Genomic DNA, 27,861 nt, shown 5'->3' with positions numbered 1-27,861 from the left:
TCGACAATCGTCATGCCATCAAGATACATAAGATCTATAGTAATCCTATTTCATTACGTAACGTCAGAAAATATCAATTAATTAGATTGTAGTAAATGCAAAGATGAGTACTAATCGAGCGTCGATCCCACCGTCCTTCACCCTCTCTAAATTCTCTTTTTCAGTGGTGATTTTAAAATTTTCTAAAATCCTAATGTGAAAGAAAATATATTTTCTCAAAAAAAGAAAAAGAAAAAGAAAAATATATATATATATATATATATATTTCCACTTAGGAAGTTTGGATTGCGAAATATTTCAACTATCTACTTTGGAAAATATAGTTCCAAAAATAAGTTTGGATTGGACAAAAACCAATTGTTGACAAGTACATATATGTTCAGACGGCACGACTATCTCTAACAACGACAAGGCTTAATCTGACTAAAAGTAATAATATCCTCTCGTTTCTACACCTTCGAAATGAAATTTATGCCTACGATATCAAGATCGAGTTTTTTCCTCCCTGATTTTCCAGTCAATTTTCAGTCAATTTTCAATAAATTGAACTAGCCCATGGGTATAAGAAATAATAAGAACGGATTATTTTCAATCGACAAGAAATATAATGAAGCCCGACGATTTTCGAGTTAGGATTACGACATCAGTCAAATTTCAATAAATTGAACTTGCTAATGAGTAAAAGAAATGACAAACAAGGATGAGTTCAATCGACAATTAGAAAGTAACTGGTGCCCAACTCAGACAAACTTATTGCATTGCTACATGTCGGTTACGTCTAAACATATCGAACTCTCTGTCAAAATCAATAGGCACACGTTTTTGGTGACGATTGAGTTTCACGTATTTTGTATAAGAAGCTATGCTCTTACTATCAGAGGTATTATCCGATGATACTTCAAATTATAAGAGAGATATGTGGGCCGATAGCTAATAATTGAACATAATAAATAAAATTCCAACTGCTTATATCGATTCAGACGCTTCCGATTTTTATGCAGGAGTCTTTGCTCACCGAACCAAATCTCTTTTGGTCTTATCCCAAAATGATTTAAAATACTCACCATTGTTGCATTTCACTTCCTGTTTTCACATGTGCAAATAACAGATATTATATTTACTTTTATTTGGACCAATTCAACGTTTTTTTTTTTTACTTAATAATACAAAAAAACTTATATATAGGGACTCAATAATATAACAAACACTTCCTTGCACATGCTGTTCCAGTAATATATACAGGTATAAATTATAATTACAATATGGGCTATCATTGGTTCACATTTGTCCATATACATTCATTCCACATACTTATTCATCACATTACATTCATGATTGGGCCAAATGGGCCTTGAGAGGACCAATTCATAAGCCCCAAAAATAAGAAAATGGGGGTATGGCCTCTATCCTAAGAAATTCTAAGCCCATTTTCAATATCTGTGGTTTTTATTCACAATTTTATCTTTTTATGATTTTCTCAATTTTATTGAGGGCCATATTTACTTGATCAATCAATTAATTTCAAAAATCTAGAAATTATCCTAAATCCCTCAAGGCTAAGATAGCATTTTCGATTAGGACTTTTCTAGATGAGTTCATTAACCCTAAAACCATGGATTTAGGCGTCAAGTTTACGTGATTAGCCAATTTTAGTTTCAATTAATCAATTACCACACAATTTGACACGTAATCAATTAATCCTTGAATTTTGATCTTATGAAGACTTAACCGATTTAGTTCCCAACTATAAGAGTCCTAATCCCTTAAGGTTACACTAACCTTTCCAAATTTAGCCCAGGACACTTATCAAGCGTGTTTGTTAATCCCGATTTCCATGAATTAAGAGCCGCATATACTTGACTAACCAATTTGGACTCCAATTGACCAATTAACAAGCAAATTGACACTCAGATAAATTGAAAGCAATTCAGCAAAAGACCTAAGCTACTTCACAGATTCGGCCATTTCACTTTTTTAACCAAGTTACAATCAATTAATCCAATTTAAGTTCAATTCCTAAATGGCCGAGAGAGCTAGGAACTCAAATAGAACCATTTTAAAGTCAATTAATCAATTTACAACACCCATTAATCCTCAATGGACACTAAACAAATAAATTGATCCCCTAAATCCTACAGCCGATAGCAAGCTAGTCAATTTAAACAATTTTGGGCTATTATTAAATTCATTGATCAATTCGGACACCCCTAAGACCCGAGGCTAAAACACACACTTTCAATAAAATTTGATTTCAAATAGCAAGCAATCCATTCGGCCATGAGGGACCCGAGACTGAGCAAACCTAATTTAAGCCAATTAAACCCCACTTGAACAAAAATAATCCTAATTAGACAAATAAAAGAAAACCACATGGCTCTATCATTCACCTTTATTCATCACCATTCAACATTATTTAACATATATGTAAAAACTAATACATGAAGGTAAACGAACTTAATGTTATACTCCAATCTTTTTTTTTCTTCGATGGAATCCCGACATCAAGAGATAATTTTGGGAGTATTTAAGTAAGTTCGATCAAAGTATATCATCTATATACACATATGTGAACATTAAGGTAAGTCGAATCTCGACACTCCCGACTCCTCTCCCTTGTCAAATCCCGACATCAAGGGTCGTTTTGGGAGTGCATCAGCAGAGACTTACCATTAGTCAGCATCCACTAACTTAAAATTTTTTTTTTTAAAAAAAAAACTGTAAATAAAGTGCTTGTTTTACTAGATATGTACATAAATGAGCCGAGAATGAAGCGATGAAAGGGTAGCCAACTGAAACCCCGAGTTAGGGAGCTTGGATTCAAGTCGGCCAGAATACTCCTTGAAGAAGTTTGTGCTTTTTCCAACCGGTTTCGGGTAGATGTAAGTAAATATATTGTGGGATTTTGGTCAATTTAGGCAGAATTTCAGCATTAAGAAGGTGCCAAAAGATCTTTAATTCAGCAAATGACCCTCTATTTATAAAGGAAAGGGAGTCGAGGAGCATTTTACAGTTTTCGAGAATGCAGGGGTCCCTTGAAAAAGAATTTGAAAATTTTGAGATTGCCGGCTGAGCAAACTCAAGTTGCATGGTTTGTAACCACGCGGTGCTGTTAGGAAACACGCGAGCACCCCTTAATTTTTCAGAATGACGGAATTGAGTTTGATTAGTTCGAACTGAACTAGTTCGAGGCGTTTTAATTATGCCTCAGTCCCTAAATTTTGCAGAAAACTTCATTTTCACGCCTTTTTTGAGAGATTTTGCACATTTTTACGGAGAAAATTTATCGAGAAATATTTCCATGATCGGGAAAGAGTTATTTAACTGAAAATGCCCCAAAGTAAATATTTTTCGCGACGAAAGAATACTGATCCTCTGCCTTGATCGCTTCTTTTATTGGATTAATAGCATTTTATTTGAAGAAATCGCGGTTTTAATAATTGAAGTAAAATGGTGCCGACTTTGATAGAAAAATACGGTAGGCGAGGTTTTAAAACAAAAATAGTCAAAATTGCACATTTTTTTGGAAATAGTTTTGTTGCGTGCAATTCTCGTAAAATAGTTCCCGACCATACCGTGTGGGGTTTTAAAATAGGCACCTATACATTGATAACTTACATTTTTCAGTATCAAAGCTTTTGGGACCAATATTGCAAATAATTCTTGAAATATCAGGAGGAAATATGCGTGCCTTTCCTACTTTCAAACCATCCTAACTCTCTGAATTCTTTTAATATTTTACTTAATTTCATTTTAGCGAAATTAACATTTATTTGTTGTATTGGAAAATGTATTATAAAGATTGAAATTTCATTAAAAGATGAAAAGAAAAGGACGAATTACACAACATAGCTGGTTGTCCTCAATTAAGCAACTATTCCGATTTACTAGTAACATTACGAAAAAGTCTTGTATGTAACACGTCAAATGATATTGGCTCATCCGGACTCGACCCCGACTGTCTGCTGACCTGCATGCCAAAGCAAGCTGTTTGGCCCAACTAGCAGCAGACCTCCCAGCAAGCTGCTCGCCCCTATACCCAGCGTCCTACTCAGGGCCGGCCCAGCAACGCCTTCTCGAGGTCTTCTCTGTCCGACTGCCTTCTCCAATTTCTTCTCCGTTCAGATGCTTTCTGCTGAGTTTTCTCCTGGCACGAGCACTTCTGAGGGTAATAAAATGGGGCGGCTTCCTTGTCTTCGACATACCGCTCCATCACTTGCGGCCCTCCACCCCTTTGCATTAAGGAATTGTCTCGCTCAGCTAGAAATGGACCACTGCTATATTTTCCTCTCCGGCAACAATACTACTTCTGTTCTCTGGTTGTTAGTTTGGGGCTCCTCGAGCCTATCCCGGTTGTTTTGTCTGTCTTGTTGCAGAGGCTGGTTTCGATTGGCAGCCCGGCATACTCCCCGACTTGGTCATTGGTCTGAACCGATCGAAATAGCGAAGTTAGACTTGATTTCACTACCTTGGGTTGGGTCTTAGGGCTCCATGGCATGGTCACTAGTGTGAACTAACCGTAGTTACTTAGCATTTTTGGTTTGACCCTGCCAAATTGATCGACGCCTTCGCCGGCCCTACCGGATTGGTCGGCGACCTGGTGTCTTCCCTGACTCGCCGGATTGGTCGATAGCCACCATCAACCTGGGCTCCGATTATTCCTGTCGGTAAAGTTTTATGAAGGTTTTCCCTGGCGCTTGAGTACGGCTTAGGACCCCCTCTGCTTTGCTCTGTTGGCAATAGATCTTCTAAACATTGTCATTAGATGGTTGAATTCCGCATGGAATATGGCTTGGGTATCCTCCCATGGTTTAGCTAGGATCCATGTGTGACAATAGATGGTTCTGATTGGTACTCCGAAATGGTGCTACGTTGTTTATGTGCTTATATTGTCATATGCCTGGGAGGATCTAATTTTTTCTGATCTTCTAATCTCGATTTCTTGAGCTTTTTGTCATGTACTCATCACTTGTAATCATTTTATGTTGTGAATGAGTCCTCAAGATTTACGAGAAAAAAAGAAAAACATGTCAAATGATATGTAAATGTATGGAGATCCATATGGTTATGCAGCATCTTTTAATGTAGAACTATTCCGAGGAGACTTTCGCATATAGGCAAACAGGTTTAATCCCATAACCTCACGCAATTGTCAACAATTTGCACTTGCAAATCTTCCTATCCATCGCACATAATAGTGTGGCTGTGATATAATATGACTTCGAGCAGGTCGGGGCAGACTGACCATCAACGGCTCCGACCGCTATCTCCCTGAAAGGTCATCGAGTTCCGACAAGATATAGAAGAATAAGCTACCCTGAAATCAACAATTCTTAAAACGATATGATAGCGTCTAATTTCAAGAGTGAACAGATCAATTACAATATTAGCATGAGGTGCTCTATCATGGCGAAAACGCCGATATTTCAGTACTATCTAAAAGGAGGACCTAGTATTGTTGCAGGATAAACCAAAACAAATTCAATCTTCTAATAATGAACTACTGCTAAACTATCAAACCTCAGCAGAAGCGTTGGAAGCTTCTCATACCCGAGTCAGCCCGACCAGCGGCAAGAACTGAATTCTGCAAAGTATGTTCCGTGTAACCAGGATTGACTTTCACATGAAAATATATACCTGGTCATGAAGTACAATTAGCCGGACTTCGGGCATAACTGGGTGGGCAGCAGCCAGGCAATTGGGAAAAATTCTCATCCAACAGAGCCATGTTATAGACCAACTGCTGCGAAGATCCTTAGCAGGAAAGTTCTGCCACATCACTAATGAGTCTGAAAAACTTCCCCATCAGTGACTTTTAATCGATGAGTTGGTGTTGCTGCTGTATAATATTCCGTTTCTCCCGGCGACTCTGCTCAGCTACACCAAACCATACGATACATATCTTGTCCTAGTATTACCCAGACATGTTCCCACGTGGCCTCTTGAGAGTATCTCCTCTTGGTCCATAAGGCCCATACATTCCTGATCCATAACCGACCAAAGAATGATCTCGAGGCAGAGGCTTCTGATGCGGAGCTGACGAGGCTGGTCGTATTGGCTGTCCATTGCCCTGATTGGATGGCCCCTTGTGATTCCTAGCTGATGATGGACCTTGAGGTATAGGTCTCTGTTGGGGAGCCATCAAGGCTGATTGTATTGGCCGCCAATTACTTTGATTAGATGGACCTTTCCGATGCCTACCCGACAAAGGACCTTGAGATGGAGGTCTGTGTTGGGGAACTGAGGAAGCTGAAGCTAATGGCTGCCTTTTACTTTGATGTGGCGGGCCATAAGATGGGGCCCCCCGCTCTGGATTAGGGGGAGCCGAAGGAAAAGGCAGTTGAATAGCATAATTAGATGGCCCAAAGCGGTCCGGTTTCCCCTTAAATGAGGAAAGGATATCTCTCCCACCGGGGCTTTTAGAGTTCCCATCATTCATGAGGTTCCTAATCCAATTAATGGACCCACTTCGCTTGACCTGGGCTTTCGATCCCTGTACAGCTTCATCAGTCTCAGCTTCATCAGACATAGATAGAGGTGGGATTCCAGTTAGACCATCGTAAGATAGAATGCGAGCTGTTGCGTATACATAAGCCTTGACACCTGGAGGAAGAATTTTAGATGGATTTGTGACCTGCAAAATAGAATGGTTATATAAGTTTCTCAAAGATCAAGCAGGAAAAAAAAAAAAGAAAAAAGATCCAGCCAAGTTGTGTGTGAGAAAAATTCTCACCTTGAATAGCATAGCTTCCAGTAATTGCTCCCTCAAGCAGTAGATTTGAGCAATATCAAGCGACGTGGACCCAAAATAGAGCCACCCATCCGCGATTACAGTAACAGCCGAACCAGGAGAGGACATCACCCTTTTCCCATTTCTTCCGGCTGACTCATTTTTATTTATCTCGTTTTCATTTCCATCATCACTATCATATTCATCTTCATCGTCCTCGTCACTCTCATCACCATCTCCTCCATTATCATCATCCTCAGCAGGAGCCACAGCGATCTCGGTTGCAAGCAGCAGTACTGGTAGCGAGCCCACAATTGTGCATTTCCTTATGTATGCCGTCCCCTCACCACGTGTTACCTCATCGTACACAACCAACAGTTGGTCCCCGACCTTGGAGAAGGCTGGCTTCGTAGATGGAGAGTGCAGGCGAACTTTCTCACCTTTAGCAGTTTCAACTAGTCGTTTACTTCCTTTACCAGGGGGAAGCAGCTTCCCCACCACTGGGTACAGTCCAGCAACAAGTACAGCATGGACTATTCCCGGGTCCCGTGCATTTATGCTACAGCTTGCAGCATTCTCAGGAATAAACCCATTATGAAAGAGCTCTCTCTCGAGCTGATTTCTCATACCATACAACATGTTCATGGTGCCTGAAGAGACAAAATACTGGGAGCAGAACTGCGATTCTCGGCTTCGTTCCTTAGCTCTCTTCCAACATTCAAAAGCAGCTATTAGGGCTAGGTGGTCACCCTGCCCATTGTATAGAGAAGCCAGCTCGGCCTTAGCAGCGGCTGCCCTCTTCTTCTCATTTGGCAGCATTGGCAGAGTGAATGGGTCTCTATAGTCGGAAGCACAGGCAAGAGTTAGAGCAGGGTCAAGGCAGTTCATCATTATGGCAAAAAAGAGCATCTTGCTAGTCGAGGGATGAACTGGAAGGGCACCCAACTTCGCCCCGAGTTGGGTCAGTTTCTCATCGCTCGACAAGGCTCCAATATCCTGAAGAAGAAGTATCGCATTTTGTATAGTTTCAGGAACAGGGGGGTCCAATGTCCTCAGCAAGAAGTCTTCTATCTTGCCATCAGGATCAAGCATCTTCACCTGCAAAAGTAGGATCATGAAGTAAACAAACAGCTCTTCAAACATGTTACTTTTCTTTGCTCTCAAGACGACGATGATTCTAATTAATAAATTGGAATATGGACAGGTTTAGTTTCATACTTTCAAAAACCACTCAAGGGAGAATAGCAGAAAGAATCAAAGTTAGCAGCTGCCATTATTAAACAATTCACCTGTTATGGTGTCATTACATTCCAGGGGATTAGTAAGCTCTCTCAGGTAAATGCAGGCTTTCAGAAAATTCGTTCTTACTTTTAATAGTATGCAGTAGAAATAGAAATGATTACTCCTTGACAAATGACCTAAGGGCACCTCTAGGCTTTACCATCCCAACCCAAAAACAAATAAAAATTATAAAGTGATCACCTGCAAACATATCTCCTCGATCGGTACTCTCTTAATCTCGGGATCTTGGAAATCAGGCAAAGCAGCTGCTCGAGTTTTGGAGTAAAGATGATAGCAAATTCCTGGCTGGCACCGCCCAGCCCTTCCCTCCCGCTGCTTGGCACTCGCTTTGGAGACCCATGAAGACTGGAGGGTGGATACGTTATTATAAGGGTCGTAACTCTTTTCTTTCATGCGGCCGCTGTCTATGACATAGACGACGTCATCAATAGTGATGGAAGTTTCAGCAATGTTAGTAGACAGAATAATTTTGCGGCAACCTGGAGGAGGCCGCTTAAACACCTTGTTCTGATCTGCAGATGGGATCATAGAGTGGAGAGAGATGATAATAAACTTGGACGGGTCTTTGAAAAATGGGGATGCAAGTAATCTATCCCGGGTTTTATTAATATCGTCCCACCCAGGAAGGAAGATAAGAATTGCTCCAACTTTTGAATCTGCACATATCTTCTTCAACAACTTCTCTATGAGAACCACATCAATAAACTCGGGATTAACCGTCGCAAGATACTTATCCAGCAACTGCTTTTCTTCCATGGAATTCGCATGGACATTCTCCTGCTCCTTTCTGAGCAAGTCTGCAACTTCTAGCTGGTTTTCACGTTCAGCCCATTCGAGGGCTGTTGCTCCGTTCTTGGACTTCAAATGGCAGTCTGCTCTGAAAGTGAGGAGCATGCGGACATCATCTGTTCTGCCCTTCCCCGCGAAAACCATCAAAGGAGTCATTCCAGTCACAGAGTGCTGATGATTATAAACCTTTGCATTCCCTTCAGAAGAGACAAAATCGAGGAGAGGATCAAAATCATCGTTCATCCAAGCTAAATTAATAGCATCATCTAGAGCTGCCTTGTCTTCCTCGGTAAGTTCGATATCTTCATTAAGGCCACTTGAAGTAGAATTGAGGTGATTGTCCTGCTCTGAATTTAGGATTGACAGCACATCCTCCAAATAGAATGCCTTGACCTGAAAATAATTATTTAGTTATTTCAACTATCCAACATGAATGAAACCGTGAAAAGAAAAAGGTAACGCGTACTAGGAGTCGGATACTCAACAGTGTGAGTGAAACCTGGCACGCAGATAACAGGGCAGCCACCAAAATATGCAGAAAATCGTTCGACATCAATAGTAGCGCTCATTAGTATCTGTCAGGAAAAAGAAAGAACGGTTGTAGTTGGCAAAGATGGAACAAGAACAGAAGACATAGGGTTGAGAATAACTAAGAACGTCACCCATCAGGAGAAATAAGGAGAGAAAAGAATAATCCTTAGATGCAGAAACTAATGTGGTTACTATAGATGGATACAGAGTTCACAGCTCAGTTACTAATACTCATAATATGCATTTTTAAGCTTCTGTTGATCTTGTGAAAAATGCTGCTTATATGTACGGCATACTGCTGCTACCTTCAAAAACACACTGCTGCTATCTTTGCACCTCTAATGATAATTATTTCACCAAAAAACTTATCTTATGAAGAGCAAACATGGCAGAGTGCACTAACCAGTCGCAGATGTGGATACGATGGAAGGATGTCTCTGCAAGAAACCACAACAATCATTACATGATAGCAGGACATATTAGTTGATATGGTTAAGGAAATAGGAAAGATCTGTAAGTGAGTAAACCTTCGGTATGATGAGACCATTCTTTAGTAAATTCAGGTACAATATGTACATGTATTCCTATCATACAGGCACAGCATGTATTCCTTCATCCCTTTCCTTTTAAGGGGTTACTGATTTTCTTATGCCTATGTTAGGAATACATGAGATTTGACTTTTCTCTAGTAGCACACATGCTAATACACATGTAGGAGTAAAGGACGCGTAAGATGTTGATATGAGTGAAGCACCTTATAATTGCCAACATGAAATCAGAGTAACGATCCCTTTCATGAATTTCATCCTGCAAGGAGACATCAAATCATCACTAGAGAGAATTATTTAAAGCATATAGAACCCAAAGACTTGTACAATCATAAACTTGCGTTAATATAATTTTAAAACCTCTCACTCACAGCGAATCTATTATGCTCATAAACACAATTAAAAAGTAACAAAGAAATTTTCCAGAATATCATAATAAAGAAATCCATGCCATTTCCTGCAATTTCTTATTAATAGGAGCAAATGTGAAACAAAAATCAGCTGATACAACTTTTCAGCAGAAAAAACTCTATGCGAGCGAACTTCCTAGGAACTTCACCTCATGCAGATAAACTTGTCTTTCTTTATTCTTTTTTGTAATGTATAATGTTAATACTTATATGATCAGCTTATATGTAAGTAGTTAAGGACCGGTTGTATTTGTACACGGAATTCCTAATTCAAATTGAAATGTACAGCGATTGGTAGATAAGATTTTCCCTTTCTGAAAACTGAAAATACATCCCTTTCTGCCTGAGCATTCCAAAAAAATATTCATTTTTTAGGTTTTTTTTTAACGATGGGTTTCATATATTTCATAATATACATCTAATAATATAGATTAGATTATATAATATCTATTAGAACATAGATTCGATGTATAAACCTTCTACTACTATTATTATTATATCTTATATGTGACCAAAAAAGAAATGGCAAGATAACTTGTACGTATATCAATGGATTAGAAAAAATGAGGAATTTGAAAACAAGACAAGGATTCTCTACAATGACACAGTAGACCAATTGAAAGGGATGTAGCGCAGCTTGGTAGCGAGTTTGTTTTGGGTACAAAATGTCACGGGTACAAATCCTGTCATCCCTACCTATTACCTCTCTTAGCACTCAGGATTGCCCATTTTTAATTCCAGGGTTTCTCTGAATTTGTTGTCACTTAGTAGGTTTCCATACCAAGGCTCAATCAATTAAGTCCATAGCGTCTACCAATTTGGCCATATCCCCCTTGACCTCAAATGAGGCTGTGACAAAAGGTTGACCTAGGAAGGTGGACTTCTAACTCTGGGGTTATGCCCCAAAATGGAAAGAAAATGCGTGCTTCCTTCTCACACTTGCAAGGTATGGCCGAAAGTAGAGATGCCTATCTGATGGTTATGGGGAAGCCAGCAAGACAGCTAGTCTATCTTCTCATACTGAAGAAATTTGCAACATCAACAGCAAGCATGGAATACTTTCACAAACTCATCTATCCAGTTTCCATATGTCATGTAGCAGAGATAACCCCAAGCATAAAGAAGCAACAAAATACTCATCCAATAGGATCATCATTTAGTCAATAGCAATGGGTCAGCATAAAAGCATGGACCCCAAGGATATAAGATTGCAAACTGTACTTTTTCTGATAAAGATATTGCGGCAATCAGCTACACGGACTAGTGGCAACTTTAACCAAGCAAATTCTTACCTCAAACGGCTTTTGACTATATTTTTTAACAAAAGATATTGAAGAAATAGGTAGAGAAGATCTTCAACAATGTGCAACGAGTACCTACCACGATTATGTGTGTTATGTCAGAAACAGCATCCTTCGAGTCTTTCGCTAAATTTTCTTTCTTGGATCCACTGACACCTCCGGTGATCAACACCCTTAGTAAGACCCCATTTGTGCAAAAGACTATTGATGAATTCCTTCCACCTTTGCTTTCTAATCGTATCTAGCATTCACGTAGAAATATAAACTGACGGTCAATTAATTGAAAAGGAAACAAAATTAATCATACATAACATCACATTTCACATTGACAACTCTAGGAACATATATCAGATCATAATGGTAATGCAATCAAAAACTAAGATAAGCTAGGTTAAAAATCTCCAACAAAGAGTCATCCTTAAAACTGACATACTCAATAGAATCATTTTCATTCCAGATGTCCCACCCCATCTAACATGAATGAAAGGTCACTTTCACAAAGCCGCACGCTGTTCCACATAATTCTATCTCCTAGCAAAGCAAACAAGCAGAATGTGCAGTTCAAACTAGTTATATATGTATATGTATGCGCATGTTTCTTTGTGTATATATAGATACATATTACTCTCATTACCTTGTAACCAATGTCATCTCCAATTTTTTCTCCTCGTTCATAGCATATGCGCTCGGCAACTACACATAAACCAAAGTAAAGTCGTTGAGGATGTCAACATAGAGCATGTAGAAGTAGAACACAAGAAGTATACTTAGTTACTCTTGTCATTCTACCTGATGTTGCTGAGATTCGCCGAGGCTGAGTACACACTATTTTACATGCCTTTCCCTTGGCCCACATAGAGTCTAGAAGAAACTGCGGGACCTGGATGACACAAGAGTAGGAAAGAATAAGATCATCTTGCCATAATAGCTTCTTTTGTTAGAACTAAGTTGAACAATACTATCGACTATGTAATTACATAAACCCCCCCACAAAATTTCAGGAATATACAGATTCTACACCGTTTGCATAATGAGCAGAAATTTTTAATGTCTTACCACTATATTTTGGATAGTTACACTTTCATGTATGTAATCATGCTTATTCATTGCTCTCTTCTTTTGGGAATGTAGAGATGAAAGATATTTTTGAGGTCGATGGGGCGGTAAGTATGCACCAAAAGGGTCCAAAGTTGCTCAACCCAATGGCAAGAGTAAGAGTTCATGACTCCGTAGAATTTCATGAATATTAAGAAACTGAAGGGGACTGAAAATGGAACTACAAAAGCAAAAGAGCGTTCAAGTTTGGACGAAATTGATTATGAAACTGAATTCATTTAAACAGACGTTAAATATGTATAGCAAATCTTGCAGTTCATTTTAACTGAAACATGAACAGCACAAAATATAAATAAGAGCAAGGTTGAAGTTCAAAATATAAAACAACAGTGAAGTCTGAAATACCAGGAGAAAAATTTCAGGGCAAAAAAGAGAAAAACTAGAGCGGCTAACCTGTGTGGTCTTTCCACATCCAGTCTCACCAGATACCAGAACTACCTGCTTTGAGCAAAAAGAATGAGAGCATTGTAGGATATATATTTAAAGTTAAAAAACAAAAATCATGTAAGCAAGACCTGCTCTGAATTAATTGTGAAAGGCCACAAAATAACCTGATGTGATTCTACAGTCGACAAAATGACATCTTTGAAGGATGAAATCGGAAGCTTAGACCTCTGATCAGCAACCTAAAAGAGTGAAATCAGAATATTATTGCTATTGCTTGATTTAAAAAAAGAGAGCCTCGAAAAATGTTAAAAACAAATGTAGGTCAATAATCTGCAAAACCTCTCTCAAGTTTGCCTTCTCCAATTTTGAAGAAAGTGACTCCACTTTCTTCACGATTTCTGCCTTGTTCATGGAAGGTTTCCGAAACATATCATCTTTCTTACGTTTTCTAGCATCGCTGTTATCTACTTGTTTGCCCATTGCTTTGCCCATTCTTGCAGCATCATCAGGAGGATATGTTGTAAATAGCTCTTGCAATACCTCCTTTGTTTGTTGAGAGAGTGACAGGAAAGACAAACTTTCATTTGCTTTTTTCTCATCCTTCTTCTTTTTAGTTTTGTAAACAGAAACACGCCTCTCTTTTCCACGCCTGCAGGATAGGGATGTTACGGAAATAAGTAAATTGAAAACTCCACAGAATAAACCAAATTTGAAGAAGAATTAATAGCAAGTTTCATTACAAAAATAATTTTCCAGCAGAAATCAATTTCCAAGAGTCACAATGGTAGAATAGTTTTAGAAATTTCAAGATCATATATGGCGCAGACTTGGTTATCAGTACTTACCCGCTACTTTTAGATTTCAAACCCATCTTCCTGCACACCTTATGCACAATCGCACGTTCATGGTTGGACAATTCCTCATTGAATGTGTATACTGCACATAACCGAGTACAATATATTTTAACCAAATTATTATTTGAGAAAACAAACATAAAAGCTTCAGATGAATGGGATTAAGGAAGCATTCAATAGCTACTGAAGCACTAAACTACACCTTTCAGATGCATAATCATTAATGGCAAGTTATATAAAGAATATATCCGGAACTACAGAATGAAGAGACCTCGCTTCAGAATCAACACCCATCAAGAAGTGAAATCACTACGATTGACCTAAATAGTGTGATAATCTTGATAAACAAAGTTCAGGTTTAATTATTTAGAGATAAGGACAACACATATTCCCAAAAACAGCAACAAACCTGATCAACTGAGAAAAACAAAATTTGGGATTTCTAAACCTCTAATCAAAATATTCAATGTGTGAAGCAGCACTAATGGCATGTTACAAGTCGTGATGTTTCCTTTCTAGCTAGAGGAGCAAGATTACAATATATGCTAAGAATTTTGGGTGGATATATAGTCATTTGTTGAGTGTTCTTGAATCTCTATGCATTTAGAAAAAGTGTCATAATTCTTCTATCTCATTAGAAGACCTCATGCATCTTTAGTTTCTTCTGCAATATCAGATTACACTGTTTTCTTTCAAGCTATCATGTCTTTATTTCTATGTTTCTGTTCTTCTCCAGCTAAGTACATTAAAAACCTTCTCCACTGTTGACAGTTGAGCTCATAGCAAGTGCATCCACAAGGTTTCTTATCTATCAGATGTTCAGGTCGAGCAGTCCAAACATTTTCAGAATATCCAATTTTAAGTGCAACTTCTTAATGAGTCATGAGTATTTACAACTTGTGGAGAATTTCAGCTTATTTTCTGATAAGTAGAAAAGCACCAAAGATGTAATTTTTCAGTAAAGTGGACAGACATCAAAAAATAAAACTCGAAGATGATCTCTGCCTCCAAAGCCATCATTGGTATTTCTCCTTTCCCAACCCAGACCATTCCAAGCTCACTACACTATATCTTTGTGATCATGGAATATGACCAATACCGGTGGGACATCATTCAAGTATTTCTCAGCCAATCACCTTATCTGTACGGGCTTGGAAAACCCGGCTTCTTAGCACTTTCTGCCTAGTATTTCAGCAGCTAGAACAGCGGCCCAAGCAACCTGTCGTTTGAATTTTTTTTCTTGCTCCCCCTCGGTTAAACCGCTCCCTCAAGTATGGAAATGTTGATGCAGTGTTCATAACAACTGCACGGTGCGCTAGAACTCATTGACAACTAATCTTGAACAAGCCCACTATCTATATAATGTTACTGCACTTCCCCACTGCCTTAAACTCTAGAGGATCGTAATCTCTACGAAACACGGGGTGCCTCGGTCTTAGTATTAGATTATTGCCAACAGCTTAATCGTCTACCTGCCTGTTCTATCAAATCGACAAAACACGACTTTCGCGAGAGACTGCTCAACAACAACTGAATAGACGCATCATTGGTGACCTCAAGTACTGGAAGAGCTTATGCAAGACAAAAACGGACCGAACACTGAATCAACAAGCTCAATGGCAATGCAAAAGCTAGCATTTTGCATCATCTAAGCAGTGAAAGAGAGCGGCTTTTCATTACCTTCATCATTTGACAAGCGAAAACGCTGCAGCATATTGGATATCCGAATCCCGGTCTCTTCAGTCACAGGTCGGGACTCTCCCTTTCTCGGCCTCTTCTTCCCCATTTTTCCCTCTTCCTCTGAAAGCTTCAGCACTGTGTTCTATCAATCAAACACCTTCTGCGGCCGCCTCCACCACCTTCCTCCTGCCGCTACTATTGTTATGATAAACAAACGAGAATGCCTCTTGCTCTGCTCCCTCCGTTCTATGCCGACACCGCGACGATTGGCTGTACGGCCTCACAGTGGGCCGGCAGTGGCGGGGCGGTTTTTGGGGAAGGCGGCTGTCACGTGAAGCGCGGGCGGTGCGCTTTAGGGTTAGGGTGGGGGGCAGAGGTCGGTGAGCTCAGGTAAGCTGCGGGCTGCGCCTGAAAAAAGAAGTTAACTTGTCTTGGAGTTTCTCCATTCAACCAAGAAAAGGGCGAAAAAAGAAAAATGTATTTTTTGTATTTTTTTTCTCCCTTTTTTTTCTTTTTTTTTCCTCTCAATTTCAATTTGCAATTTACAATTTCTTGGTAAAGAATTGATGGAAAATACGCTCCCTTTTTGTTTACCCAAAAAAATACACTTTCTTTTACTGGCCATACTGGGGGAAATATACTAGCTTCCTTGAAAGAAAGTGCGCATGAAGATTCAAGAATATTGTAGATACAATAAGGTCCCTTTAATAATTTATATCTAGCTATATACATAATAAAAAAACTGTTTGCAGCCCAATTACCTTTCAAAGATGAAAGATCGTAAAGTCACCTCTTGCAGGTTCTCTTTATCCACATCATTGTTTTAATTATATAAATGTAAATGTAAATATATATTATATTATATAGGATTAATAATAAAAAAAACGCAAACACTCATGAATTTTTTTCAATTTAAAAATACACAAATTATTAATTATATAACAATTTTAGCACAGTGTCAACTTTTTTCGTTAATTTGAATCAAAATTGTTAACGTGTATTATGATGACTCATAATGATTGGTTGAGTGAAACCCATCATATTTTTTAATAATAAATTATTCTCAAAAATTAAAAACAACTTTAAAAAAGCACTTGGGGGAGGAAAGGAGGTGGGGGTCTCGCCCTAACCACCACCCCCACCCCGAATGGGATTCTTGACATCCTCTGTGATCATCGATGATCACAATTAGAGGGGTGATGGCTGGGTGGGTCAATTTATACGTCATCAATTTTCGTCCAAATTAACGAAAAAGTTAATGCTGTGTTAGAATTGTTATCAAATTAAAAGTTCGTGCATTTTTAGGTTAATGAAAAAAATTCGTGTTAAAATTGTTAAAACGTGAAAAACTTGTGTTTTTTTGTTATTATCCCTATTATATAATGAAAAATTTTAATTTGATGATATATTTGATTCGGTAGAATATTTGACATGCAGCGAAATATACAAATTGACAGTTGAAGATAACATATAATCTGGCATTATAGGAACATGTAGAAGTTTTGATTCAATGATATTACATAGTGTAATTTTTATATTGGCAGTTATATATATGTGTATATATATATATATATGGTTGTTTGATACATTATAAGAACATATATAGTTGAATATATGTAGTGGCCGCTTACATGCAAACTTACATTATATTTTGGTAGCTATATATATAGATGTTGTTTGCATCGGAGCCCGTAGCATATATTTTTATCTGCAAAGAAATGGGTGTCTTTTTGCGGACTTAATATGTACATATATAACTGTGTTGCATGCTTATTCAGTAAATTTCGTTGTTTCAAAAAGACTTTCGTCATATTTTTCCTTTACTCACTTTATTATTATATTTTGTTCAAAGAGTTTTTGAGTTTTTTTTAATTGATGATATAATTGCTCACACATTTCCTTCGATTCATGTTTTCACATATCTATAAGAGAATTTTTATTTTTTATTAATATATCTACTCACATATTTTAATTAAATTCTTATTTTTACATACTTGCACTGCATGAGAATTTTTCTTTAATTCATCCTTTTGTTTTATCAGCATAACATATTTTGAAGTGTTAGTTTTGAGACTTGAAAAGACACATGTATATATTATTTTATTTATTTAGCTATATCTCCTCTTCTAATTCATAATATCTCAATTTATTCTAATAAGTTTTTAATTCGATTATATACTTATTATATATTTCTCCATACCAAAATAATTAAAAGTTTTATTTGTACCATTTCTGTGTAAGGTAGAGGGTTATATAGGATTCCGACCTAACTAAAAGCACTGCGGTTTCATCTAGTCCTCCGTAACTCCGCAGCCCAACTCTTTGGGTGGTCAGACTCAGTGGTGATGGATGCGGAGAATTATCCAACTTTTCCATTTCCCCATGATTCTTACAAATACGTTGATTCACCCCCGAACTTTTTCAAATTTGTGAAATCAACCCTCTCCTTTCCAACCTTGGATCAGGTAAAAAAGTTATATAGAGTGGTTCGATTGAAGCATTCTCGAGACTCAATAGAAAACCGGAGAGCTGACCAAAGACAAGGCAAACGCCTCACCACGCTAGCTTAGACTGCCTGGTCTCCGGCAGCACGTAACGAAAATGAGTATCGTACATGGTCGAGTATGGAATGACGGTGCACGTCTTGGCATCCCCCGGTGCATGCACACGGGACTCGAGCATCGCACATGCGCCGAGCATCGGTCCCGTGCTTCGAGTTGGGCCGAGCCCATCTACTCCAAAGTGGGCCTAGGCCCTATGAACAAGACTCACCGCCTCAAGCCCACCTCCTCTCTCTCTCTCTCTCTCTCTCTCTCTCCCCCTCTCCTCCTCTCAGTAGCATAAACCACATTGAGTTGGTTTCCCCCACGCAACAGAGAAAACCCCTCCTCCCACTCTTCTTCCTCCTCCTCGCCTGTGCTTCCTCCGCTCTCTTTCTTCTTCCCCCACCTCACCTTACCCTCAACTGCAGAGGTACCTTTCTGCACTTCCCGTCATCATCTTCATCATCATCTGGCCATGGCTGCCCGAAGTTTTTTTTGTTTTTTTTTTTTTTTTCCTTTATCCAAATTTCTGTATAATTATAATTATTAATATTCCAGTGCTTGCGTTCCTACGCTTCCTTCAGTGTGCCGACAAATAATTAAAAGGGGGGGAAGGGGGGCAAGTCCCTGTTTTGGGGGCTCTCCGGTCCTTTGCATCGCAATCTACTTTACCCATTTCAAGCGGAAGCAGCAGCAGCAGAAGAAGAACGAGAAGGATATTGTGTTTTGGTCTTACCTATTGATTTCATTCATTCATCCACCCAAACCCTTTCTCTATCCGGGTCCCTTCGTTCTTGATCTGAATCGGGCTTTGCCGCTTCTGGGTACTCCAGATTTTGCTGCTTTAACCACTTTATATGCCCGAAATTCCCGGCTGATTCTTTGATTTCTTGGTCGGTGCCTGATTTCCTGTGCCTCTCACTCTTCAGTTTCAAAGATTTGTTTCCGCGGTGCTCTTTCCCCGTTTATGCTTGGTCGGATGCATCATCGGCTCATTTCCATGATTATCCGTTTGTTGACTGCAGGTTTTCAGTAGTTTTTGCTGTGAACTGTATGGACTGGATGTAAAAGACTTGCTCTTTCTTTCAAGAATTACCCATCTAAGCCCGTTGTACTTCGATTGTTTTGCTGTACTCGTGTTTAATACTCGGAGCGCTGCTTGGACATGGAATTTGGTGAAACTCGTATTTCGCTTTGATATGTGGTGCTCAATGAGCATTCCATTTTCAATGGGTCTAGTGCTTCACACTTTAGATTCATCCATTTTTCTTGTTACCCTATAGCTAGTGGAAGTTATGTGGGACGATCAATTTTGTCGATGAGACGGGGTTGGGATGATGCCTCTAAAGACCACAAGTTCGGAACTTGGACAAAAATTGCAAAGTGCCCTTTTGTTTTTGGGTAGTGTGTACTTTTCTAGATTACTGTTGAAGCATTGGATGCCTAATCCATCACGAACTCTGTTTTTGTGTAAGTGAGATGGACCAAAAACTTGAAAACTTGCAAGTATAGGGTTCTTATGGATTTCTGGTTTTACTCGGTGTCTTTTAGATATCTTTGTCTTGGAGGTCCTAGAACCTTAAGATTAACATTTATAATTATGTTTTGCAAGTGTTGAAGAATCCGCTGTTCACTCTTCTCTACATATTAACTTATCCACAAAGGAAACTTCATAGTTCGTTCATTTCTGCGATAGCTGTTTTGGCCTAAAAATGGCAGAAATAATGTTCTGAAAGAGAAAAAGTTTGTGGAAAGATCATTGCAAGATTTAATACTCTTTTTGGTGTTGCAAATCATCATTGATGTGATGAGACATGGCTGCTTGATTTCTGCTTGTCCTTATATATCTAGTATTAGGAAACAAATTTTATTTCCTACAAGGGATTTACCGCACTATTTTGCACTAAAGATGATCTTTCCTGTTCCTTCCTCTTGTTGTTTAGCAAAATAGCAATTTGTCTGTGGATATTGTCAATCGTTGTTATCATTTTCTGAGGCCATAACAGCTTGCTCAGTTATTCTTTTCAAATGGATCAAGGTAACTTGAGCTGAGAAACGCATATCTAGAGATGTGTAGTTTTTAGCCCAATCTGAGTCTCAATCTACTCTGCGTTATTACTTAATCAATAGCAGTTGGACTTTTTTTGGATATGACTTGGGTCTGGTAACTCTATAAATCTTCAAGAGATAGTTGAATTTTGAGCAATTCTGAAGAATGTTAGCTTATTTTCTTGTTGTGCCGGTTGAAATCTTTCTTTGGCAGTTGGTGTTTGAGATTTAATTACGATGGCAATAGCTTTCAATGAGGATCTGTATACATCCTGGGCAAATATTAGGCACTCTGATCATTTATTTTAATTTTATGCAGGTAACTGTTTTTATTGATCTACAAGATACTTGTTAGCATCTCTTGTCTTCCTCCTGAGTGCATATATATGGGCTGAGGTGCTTTTCATGGGAGGTGTCGAGGATGAAACTGAGCCAGCTACAAAACGTATGAAGCTGTCTTCTGGGGTTCTGAGAAGTCTTGCGAACGGTTCGTCAGGTGCGGGGTCTGTGCCTGGCTTTTCAGGTGATTTAATGGCCCGTCCCTTGCCTATTGAAGGGGACGAAGAGATTCTTGGTTCAAAGGGTGTTATTAGAAGGGTTGAACTTGTCCGAATAATAACAAAAGCACTATATTCTCTTGGATATGAAAAGAGTGGGGCCCACCTTGAGGAAGAGTCAGGGATACCCTTGCATTCCTCTGTGGTGAACCTATTAATTCAGCAGGTTCTTGGTGGCCAGTGGGACGAGGGCGTGGCTACTTTAAAGAAGATTGGTTTAGATGAAAATATTGTTAAGTCGGCCTCTTTCCTAATACTGGAGCAGAAATTTCTCGAATTCTTGGATCAAGATAAGGTCATGGATGCTTTGAAGACTCTGAGGACAGAAATTACCCCTCTTTCTATTAATAATGCCCGAGTACGTGAGCTCTCCTCATCCATTCTCTCTCCTGCAAAATTTGTCCATGTTGGTTCTTCCAGTCAAAGTTCAACAAGGGCAAAGTCTCGGTCGAAGCTACTCGAGGAATTGCAGATGTTGCTTCCTCCTACAGTACTGATACCTGACAGAAGGTTGGAGCATTTAGTAGAGCAGGCACTTATCCTACAAAGAGATGCTTGCATGTTTCATAATTCAGAAGACAAGGAGATGTCGCTCTATAAAGATCACCAGTGTGGAAGAGATCAAATTCCTTCTCGTACTTTGCAGGTCAGAACAAAAGCTTCCGAATAGGGGCTTTAGCATTGCTTAGACCTCCGTAACATGTTGATGTTGTCTGTCCTTCTGAACATAAGCCGTGTGTTATGGAGTGTCCAATGCTGATCATGTTAAGTAAGGTCTTTTTTTTTTTAGATTAATTGCAGATGCTTGGTTTTTGAATATTTTCTGTGATCATAAACTTCATTTTCTATCCTCAATATCCAATAGAGACCATATCAAATAGAAAGCACTAAAAAAAACCCTTCCCTTATTTCTTCATTTGATTATCTATTTGGCCCACCTCAAAAAAATTAAATTGAGCCAAATACCCTTTAAATGGAAATGCAGTTTGGGCCCCTCTGATACAAAATGAAATGGTACTGCAAGCATTCCTTTGAAGACCTATGCCTCCAATTGACTGGCTTCTTTACATTCGCTGACAAGAATAAAATTAAATGCTTGATGGGAAATGTGGGGATAAGTTAATGGGTAGACTGACTGTGCTAAAGCCTTTTGAAGGTAGATGAAGGTCCCTCTCTCATCTATCCTTTTGAAATTGTGACAATTAAAGAATAGATTGGAAGAGATTCTCCTTGAAAGTGTTGTAAAGACAATTTCTCGCTGGAGAGGAGTAACTCCATTATCCGTGGCTTGTCTAACATGACAAGGTTTGTTTTTAGTTCAATTGTCAGATTCAAACAGTAGTTGCTGCAAATGAGTAAATATTACTTTGTGGACTAGTAACTTTTAAGATTCATACCCCTCACTTTTCTTGATCAAGTGACCGAAGAATTTCTTTTAAGAAGAATGAAAACCGGAGAATGGGGCTTTCCAAATGAATAGTAGGATAACTTTAGAGGTTCTTTGCCTTTACTAGTGATGTAGTCATTTGTGGAGTGTTTATATTTGCAATATATGTTCTGTAGTATTGTGGCATCATTGCTTCTTCTTATCGACAAATAGGCCTTTAGTATTCAGTATTTTCGTTAGTGCATATAGTGTTGTCACTTGATACAACTTCTTAATGTTAATCTCTCCTACGTGGTTTTGCTTTATAATTTTTTCTGGATCATTAAACTATCATCTACTATGAAGACATCTAGTTTCATCTCTTTTACTATTTTCTTCTTCTAGCTAGTTATGTTGTATTCAAACTCATTCATAACTCTGCCTGTACTCAACCACTCCTCAAAGGTATATTCAACAAGTTCTTTATTCTGTTGGAAACAGGTACTTCAAGTTCATAATGATGAAGTATGGTTTTTGCAATTTTCACACAATGGGAAGTATTTGGCTTCATCATCCACTGACCGGACAGCCATTATTTGGGAGGTAAAATTGCTCACTTTAAAGTTCGATGTATGTTCTTTAGTTAATATGCTATGTATGCAGATTTTTTATTTTCAAATGTTTTTTTAATCCTCTTTTATCTTGCAATGAGGGTGTATTTTGTTGATCTCATGTGATGTGCTTGTGATTCTTGTTGGGTTCACATGTCTAGGGTGTGCTTGCCAGTTGCTTCAGAGAAGAAATTTGATGTTTCTATTTTTACTTTTTGCCTATACTCTGATTTCAATTTTATTGAAGAAATAAGGAGTTGTTTTCACGGTTAACGTTCAAGTGTTTTTCTCAAAATTTGCTTATAAGGTTTTGTCTTTCAACAACTCGTGTTCATTTCAGAAATTAGATCTACCAGGACGGTTTGTTGTCAATTACTATTTTAAACTAAAGGGTAGTGAAAGAGGTAAATGGAAGACTGTAAATAAATAAAAGTATAGAAATGTCTAGCTTTCTGAGACAGTAATTATCCTTTGACTTACTCAGCACTTTTTCCCAGCTTATCTGAAAACTGGAAGGTTTTCTACCAGTAAATTGAGCTTCATTTTCAATTCATGTGCATTGCCTCTCTCTTGAGAGTTGTGATCAATTACTGTCCCTTATTGTAGGTTGACCCGCATGGGGAACTCTCTCTGAAGCACAAGCTATGCGGACACCAGAAGCCTGTCTCCTCTGTCTCGTGGAGCCCAGATGACAGCCAGCTCCTGACCTGTGGGGTCGAGGAGAACGTGAGGCGATGGGATGTCTCTTCCGGCAAATGTCTCAGTGTTTATGAGAAAGCCGGTAATGGATTTGTCTCCTGCGGGTGGTTCCCTGATGGGAAGTGGATGTGCTTTGGAGCGAATGATAAGAGCATTTGTATGTGGGATCTAGAAGGAAAAGAGCTTGAGTGCTGGAAGGGCCAAAGAACTCTAAGGATCTCTGACCTCGAAGTCACGAGTGATGGGAAGCAGATAATAAGCATTTGCAGAGAAACTGCGATACTTTTGCTCAACAGGGAGGCAAAGGTCGAGCGGTTGATCGAGGAGGACCAGACAATAACCTCATTCTCATTGTCCCAGGATAATAGGTACTTGCTTGTGAATCTTCTGAATGAAGAGATCCATCTCTGGGATATACAGGGCGAAGTGAAGCTTGTTGCGAAATATAAAGGGCATAAAAGGAGCCGGTTTGTGATCAGATCTTGCTTCGGTGGGCTTGAACAGGCATTTATTGCTAGTGGTAGTGAGGATTCCCAGGTATATGTTTCTATCTTTTCTCGGTTAGGCCTGTAAGTTTGATACGGATCCCTTTACTGGATCACATTCCAGTGGGTGCTCATTGCTGGTTAGAGTAGGGAATGCATTGTCTTGCTTGTGGGTCCATTACTCTCATTCTCGTAGGATGCTCTGAGATCATTCATGATAAGGCACTTACTGGTGCATCTGTTTGGCAAAACGCCCATAAAATGTTTGTGACAACCACAAATATTATGATCATCGGTCTTTTTCTTTGTTCCTATATTTGTCTTCATGGGGGGGAAAGAACTAGAGGAAAAACCCTCCGGGTGTTTGAGTTGTTCAAGGTCTGAACTGGGAAGCATCTACACGACTCAAGTTCGAATCCCACCGGTCTCATCTCATTCAGTACTGCTGGGGCCACCGATACGGATTTCTTTTATGTAGTGCACTTACCTGGCTCCTTATGGAGGTTGTTTTCAACCCAAGAAAGATATAAAGGCGTAGCAGTTCTTATGTATGTTGATTGTAATATAATCAGTCTTGGTAAGATTCCTTAGGCAGGAGAACTGAAATTCTTGGGCAGCTCTGACTATATTTGTTGGAGGATATCAATTTTTATGGTAGACTAAGTAAATGGGAACTTCGTGTCGGGACAAGAATTTCCACTATTGTTGGGGGTCTCACTTATTTCTCTTTGGATGTTGTCTAGGTGTACATTTGGCATAGAGGCTCTGGGGAGCTGATCGAGGCGCTCCCGGGACACTCTGGTGCAGTGAACTGTGTGGCCTGGAACCCGACAAATTCTCACATGCTAGCATCGGCGAGTGATGACCGTACCATTAGGATATGGGGCCTAAATGACCTGAAGATGAAGCACAAGGGCCCTGCCACCCACTGCAATGGAGTTCACTACTGCAACGGGAGAACCTGATTGAGAAATCCGACTGGTCCCAGGACTCAGACTCGATCAGTCGGTCATCGGTTACTAATACCCGCTTTCATTAACAATTGCTTTGCTGTAAATACTTTTCATGTTTCATCATCAATCAATCAAATCTCAAGCCAGAAGAAAAAACAACATTCATGTCAAAAACCCAGCTTGTGAACCTTTTGCCTGTTCAGCAGACTTCCTGGTAATAAATCTACTCTTTATTTTAATCGTAATTTGGTTTTCTTATTGATTCAGCGAAGGAGTCATCCTGTGGAGGCAACTCGGGGAAATAGTTGTTTCTGTTCTTGTGCTTTACTCTTGTGCTTATATGCATTGCTATTGAGCCTGAGTTGATCTAAGAACTTAAGATTCTGGTTTGCGATGAATGACATATATAACTACGAAAATGACCATGTTTAAGCCGACTGTCCTCAATATAACTTTCATGTGGAAACCTGATTAGATGTGGTTAGTGAAATGTGACTCTGCCTTGCGATTTAATCGTTTCCTGTGTCATCCTGTGCCGGATGACCTACTGGCAAACCACATCGTTTAAGAATTTCATTAATAACTAACCGGGGAATGAATTGCAATTCTTTGTTTCGGATTAACGAGTCATTCATTTTACATACCTCAAATCTGGAGTACTAGGAAAGATTCTGGAGAAAAAGAAGCAAATTATATCATTTCTGAGTTCGATTTACGCATGATACGATCCAAAGCCCGTAAGAGCCGGGGAGTACTCTCAGGCGACACTAAAAGAGCCAGCGGTGCTCTCCACAAACCTCCAGGCGCCCTTGAACCATCTCTTGTCCCCAGCCTGGGCCTTGCAGATGTAGAGCTTGCCATCCTTCACGGTGGCCGTGATCAACTGGTGCTTCCCGCCTTCATCTCCTTCGGCGGTCCTCGTCAGCACCGACAGGAAGTAGTAGGGCGTCCCTCCCACGACCGCATTCGAGGTTTCCAGGATGTTTGCTGTTGCCACTGCATCCGAATCGAATCCACCCTGTCCAATACCAGGTCAACATTGTTAAATGATTTCAGAGTGAATGAGCGACATGCAGTTACTGGTAGATTGCCTTCGACTCGACGGGATCTGAGTGCAAGTGGATAGCGAGTTTAGATGTTAATATCAAGTCAGTGCTTATACTTCTCTATTATCTTGAACCGCATACGAAATGACCAATCGCAGTTAAAAAAATTAGTTATCAATTTATTGGGTTTTTGGTGTGACTCAAAGTCGATGATCATACCTCAGCATCAGTTTTGCCAAAGTAAGCTTGCTTCCCAAGCAAGTAGTCCACCTCGGACAGGAAATCCTCGGGGGAGCCAAAGTCGGTGATGGACTTCAAGTTGGTCGGGGTGACCATGACCGTCACGTTGCTCGTGGCATCGAAGTTGTCCTCATACCTCAGGACTTGGCCCGGGTACTCCACCTCTTTGCTTGGGTTCCATTTCGATGGAATTGAGAGCTTGAAGCCGTCCCCAGCGTAGGGAAGGAAGTCCGTGTTCGTCTTCGGCTTAGGATATCCACAGCGGATCTTCTGAATTTCATACACATTGGTCTTAAGGACATTATCGACTGACTGGTAATAAAAGTACAATCGATTCTAGTGAAAATGCAACCAGGGACATGTGAATACCGGCTTCGCCGTAGGCAGCATCTGCGGGCGAGACCCTGGAGCCAACAGCAGCAGCACCGATGAGAACTGTGAGGGCTAACCTGCGGGAGATGGCAGCACCGCTCTCCTCGTAGACAGTTGCGGGCTTCTGGGCCCTGCACACCACCAGGAAGCCGGGCACGTAGCGCCGGGACGAGGCCCGAGCCGATGTAGAGCCAGCGGTAAGTGCACTGGGGTGCAAGAAACAGGCAGTGGAAGCCATTTTCTCTTAGTAAAAGAGCAGAGCAACAGTCATTCACTGTCTCGAAGGAGAAAAAATTGGATGCGGCACAAAGTTAATGATCGTATCTCAGGGATTGCATTTCTGATCCGTGGATGAGGCTGTTGAGGCCCTGATTGGTGCCACGTGGCAGGGGGTTCCGCTGTCTGCCACGTCACGGCCGGGCCATCCGGTGCTGAGTGCTGGTAAGCCGTAAGTCGCATGTTGTTGGGTTGGGTGTGGGCCACTGTCGGGGCACGTTCTTGGAATGAGAAGCACAGCTCGCCCGTGAGCTGCGGGGCCCCCAATTTCTCCTGTGAGTGAGATTGGCCCATCGGGGTTTTGTTGCCATCAGGACCTCAGCGAGCTTTTTGTCCAATCAAAATTAATAAACCGTCTTTCTCTTGGATAATTTATTTATGTATTGATGATTGGATTAGTTGTCATTATAATCCATATCTTGATATCTTAGTAATCTTAAGATATTCTTCTTACAAAGATTACAAAGTTGATCATTTCTAGCGTGACAATGTTTTAAACTGCATTTATACGTGCAACATAATCTTTTTAAAGTATTTTTGTATTTCAAAGAGTAAAGTGAATATAATTTGCCCAAAAATTAAGTGATGAAACTAAATTTGCAACAATCAATTTTATTCAATTTTTTTAATGAATCAAAATAAATTTACTTAATTTATTAAGTCAAAAATCTTTTAATCATTAATTTACTATAAACCTACTTACATTTATGTCTTATGTATTCACTCAGCTCTTCAACATTTTTTCAGCGATATTGCCAAATACATTCAAAGTTACTGATGAACTACTATGGAGGACGGTGGTGGCTAGCATCGGGACAATCATCGCTCGATATTGCACCCACTCTTTTCTCTTTCGAAGAGAAAAAAAGGGGGAAGATCCGAGGTTAGGGGCTCCGTCACCATTCCCCGCCCCTCGGATCTCTCTCTCTCGCTTAGAGAGAAAAGAGAGGGGGTGCAATATTTGGCAATGATGGCCTGATGTCGGCTGCCGTCGTTCAGACGATGTTGTAGGCAACCTC

At 39.7% G+C, this 27,861-nt stretch overlaps 3 protein-coding genes across 10 annotated transcripts; 1 reads left to right on the top strand and 2 right to left on the bottom strand.

Annotated features, from left to right (window-relative positions):
• Positions 1-5,074: 5,074 nt before the first annotated feature.
• Positions 5,075-16,074, bottom strand: LOC116203370 (DExH-box ATP-dependent RNA helicase DExH6). 3 transcript variants are annotated; one of them, XR_004156248.1, is made up of 15 exons: positions 15,646-16,074; positions 13,957-14,047; positions 13,451-13,760; positions 13,276-13,350; positions 13,118-13,162; positions 12,398-12,488; positions 12,243-12,301; positions 11,688-11,849; positions 10,104-10,156; positions 9,753-9,786; positions 9,304-9,393; positions 8,210-9,211; positions 6,731-7,825; positions 5,635-6,631; positions 5,075-5,314 (listed from the first exon to the last, which is right to left on the bottom strand). XR_004156248.1 is itself a non-coding variant. In XM_031535066.1 (14 exons), exons 1-14 carry the CDS (start codon positions 15,749-15,751, stop codon positions 5,912-5,914), a joined length of 3,933 nt encoding a protein of 1,310 aa, XP_031390926.1. In that variant the 5' UTR covers positions 15,752-16,074; the 3' UTR covers positions 5,316-5,911. The 3 variants fall into 3 exon arrangements, 1 of the variants encoding a protein (XP_031390926.1); XR_004156247.1 differs by having other exon boundaries at positions 5,075-5,268; XM_031535066.1 differs by lacking the exon at positions 5,075-5,314 and having other exon boundaries at positions 5,316-6,631.
• Positions 16,075-18,468: 2,394 nt separating this feature from the next.
• LOC116203397 (WD repeat-containing protein 26 homolog) lies at positions 18,469-25,153 on the top strand. Of its 3 annotated transcripts, XM_031535095.1 has the most exons (6): positions 18,507-18,618; positions 18,773-19,012; positions 20,557-21,440; positions 22,662-22,763; positions 23,378-24,007; positions 24,699-25,153. In XM_031535095.1, the coding sequence occupies exons 3-6, from the start codon at positions 20,643-20,645 to the stop codon at positions 24,918-24,920; spliced, it is 1,752 nt and encodes a 583-aa protein (XP_031390955.1). In that variant the 5' UTR covers positions 18,507-18,618; positions 18,773-19,012; positions 20,557-20,642; the 3' UTR covers positions 24,921-25,153. The 3 variants fall into 3 exon arrangements, with proteins under 3 accessions (XP_031390954.1, XP_031390955.1, XP_031390956.1); XM_031535094.1 differs by lacking the exon at positions 18,773-19,012 and having other exon boundaries at positions 18,469-18,618; XM_031535096.1 differs by lacking the exon at positions 18,507-18,618 and having other exon boundaries at positions 18,780-19,081.
• Positions 25,154-25,484: 331 nt separating this feature from the next.
• LOC116203398 (putative oxygen-evolving enhancer protein 2-2) lies at positions 25,485-26,929 on the bottom strand. Of its 4 annotated transcripts, none has more exons than XM_031535100.1 (3): positions 26,547-26,929; positions 26,174-26,440; positions 25,485-25,926 (listed from the first exon to the last, which is right to left on the bottom strand). In XM_031535100.1, the coding sequence occupies exons 1-3, from the start codon at positions 26,802-26,804 to the stop codon at positions 25,666-25,668; spliced, it is 786 nt and encodes a 261-aa protein (XP_031390960.1). In that variant the 5' UTR covers positions 26,805-26,929; the 3' UTR covers positions 25,485-25,665. The 4 variants fall into 4 exon arrangements, with proteins under 4 accessions (XP_031390960.1, XP_031390957.1, XP_031390959.1 ...); XM_031535097.1 differs by having other exon boundaries at positions 26,174-26,485; positions 26,564-26,887; XM_031535099.1 differs by having other exon boundaries at positions 26,174-26,461; positions 26,564-26,884.
• Between the last annotated feature and the right edge of the window lie 932 nt (positions 26,930-27,861).

The sequence above is a fragment of the Punica granatum genome, chromosome 4 (assembly GCF_007655135.1).
Source record: "Punica granatum isolate Tunisia-2019 chromosome 4, ASM765513v2, whole genome shotgun sequence".
Classification (NCBI taxonomy): Eukaryota; Viridiplantae; Streptophyta; class Magnoliopsida; order Myrtales; family Lythraceae; genus Punica; species Punica granatum.
The sequence above is the reverse complement of the archived record's forward strand: the minus strand, read 5'-3'. Positions and strand labels throughout refer to the sequence as shown.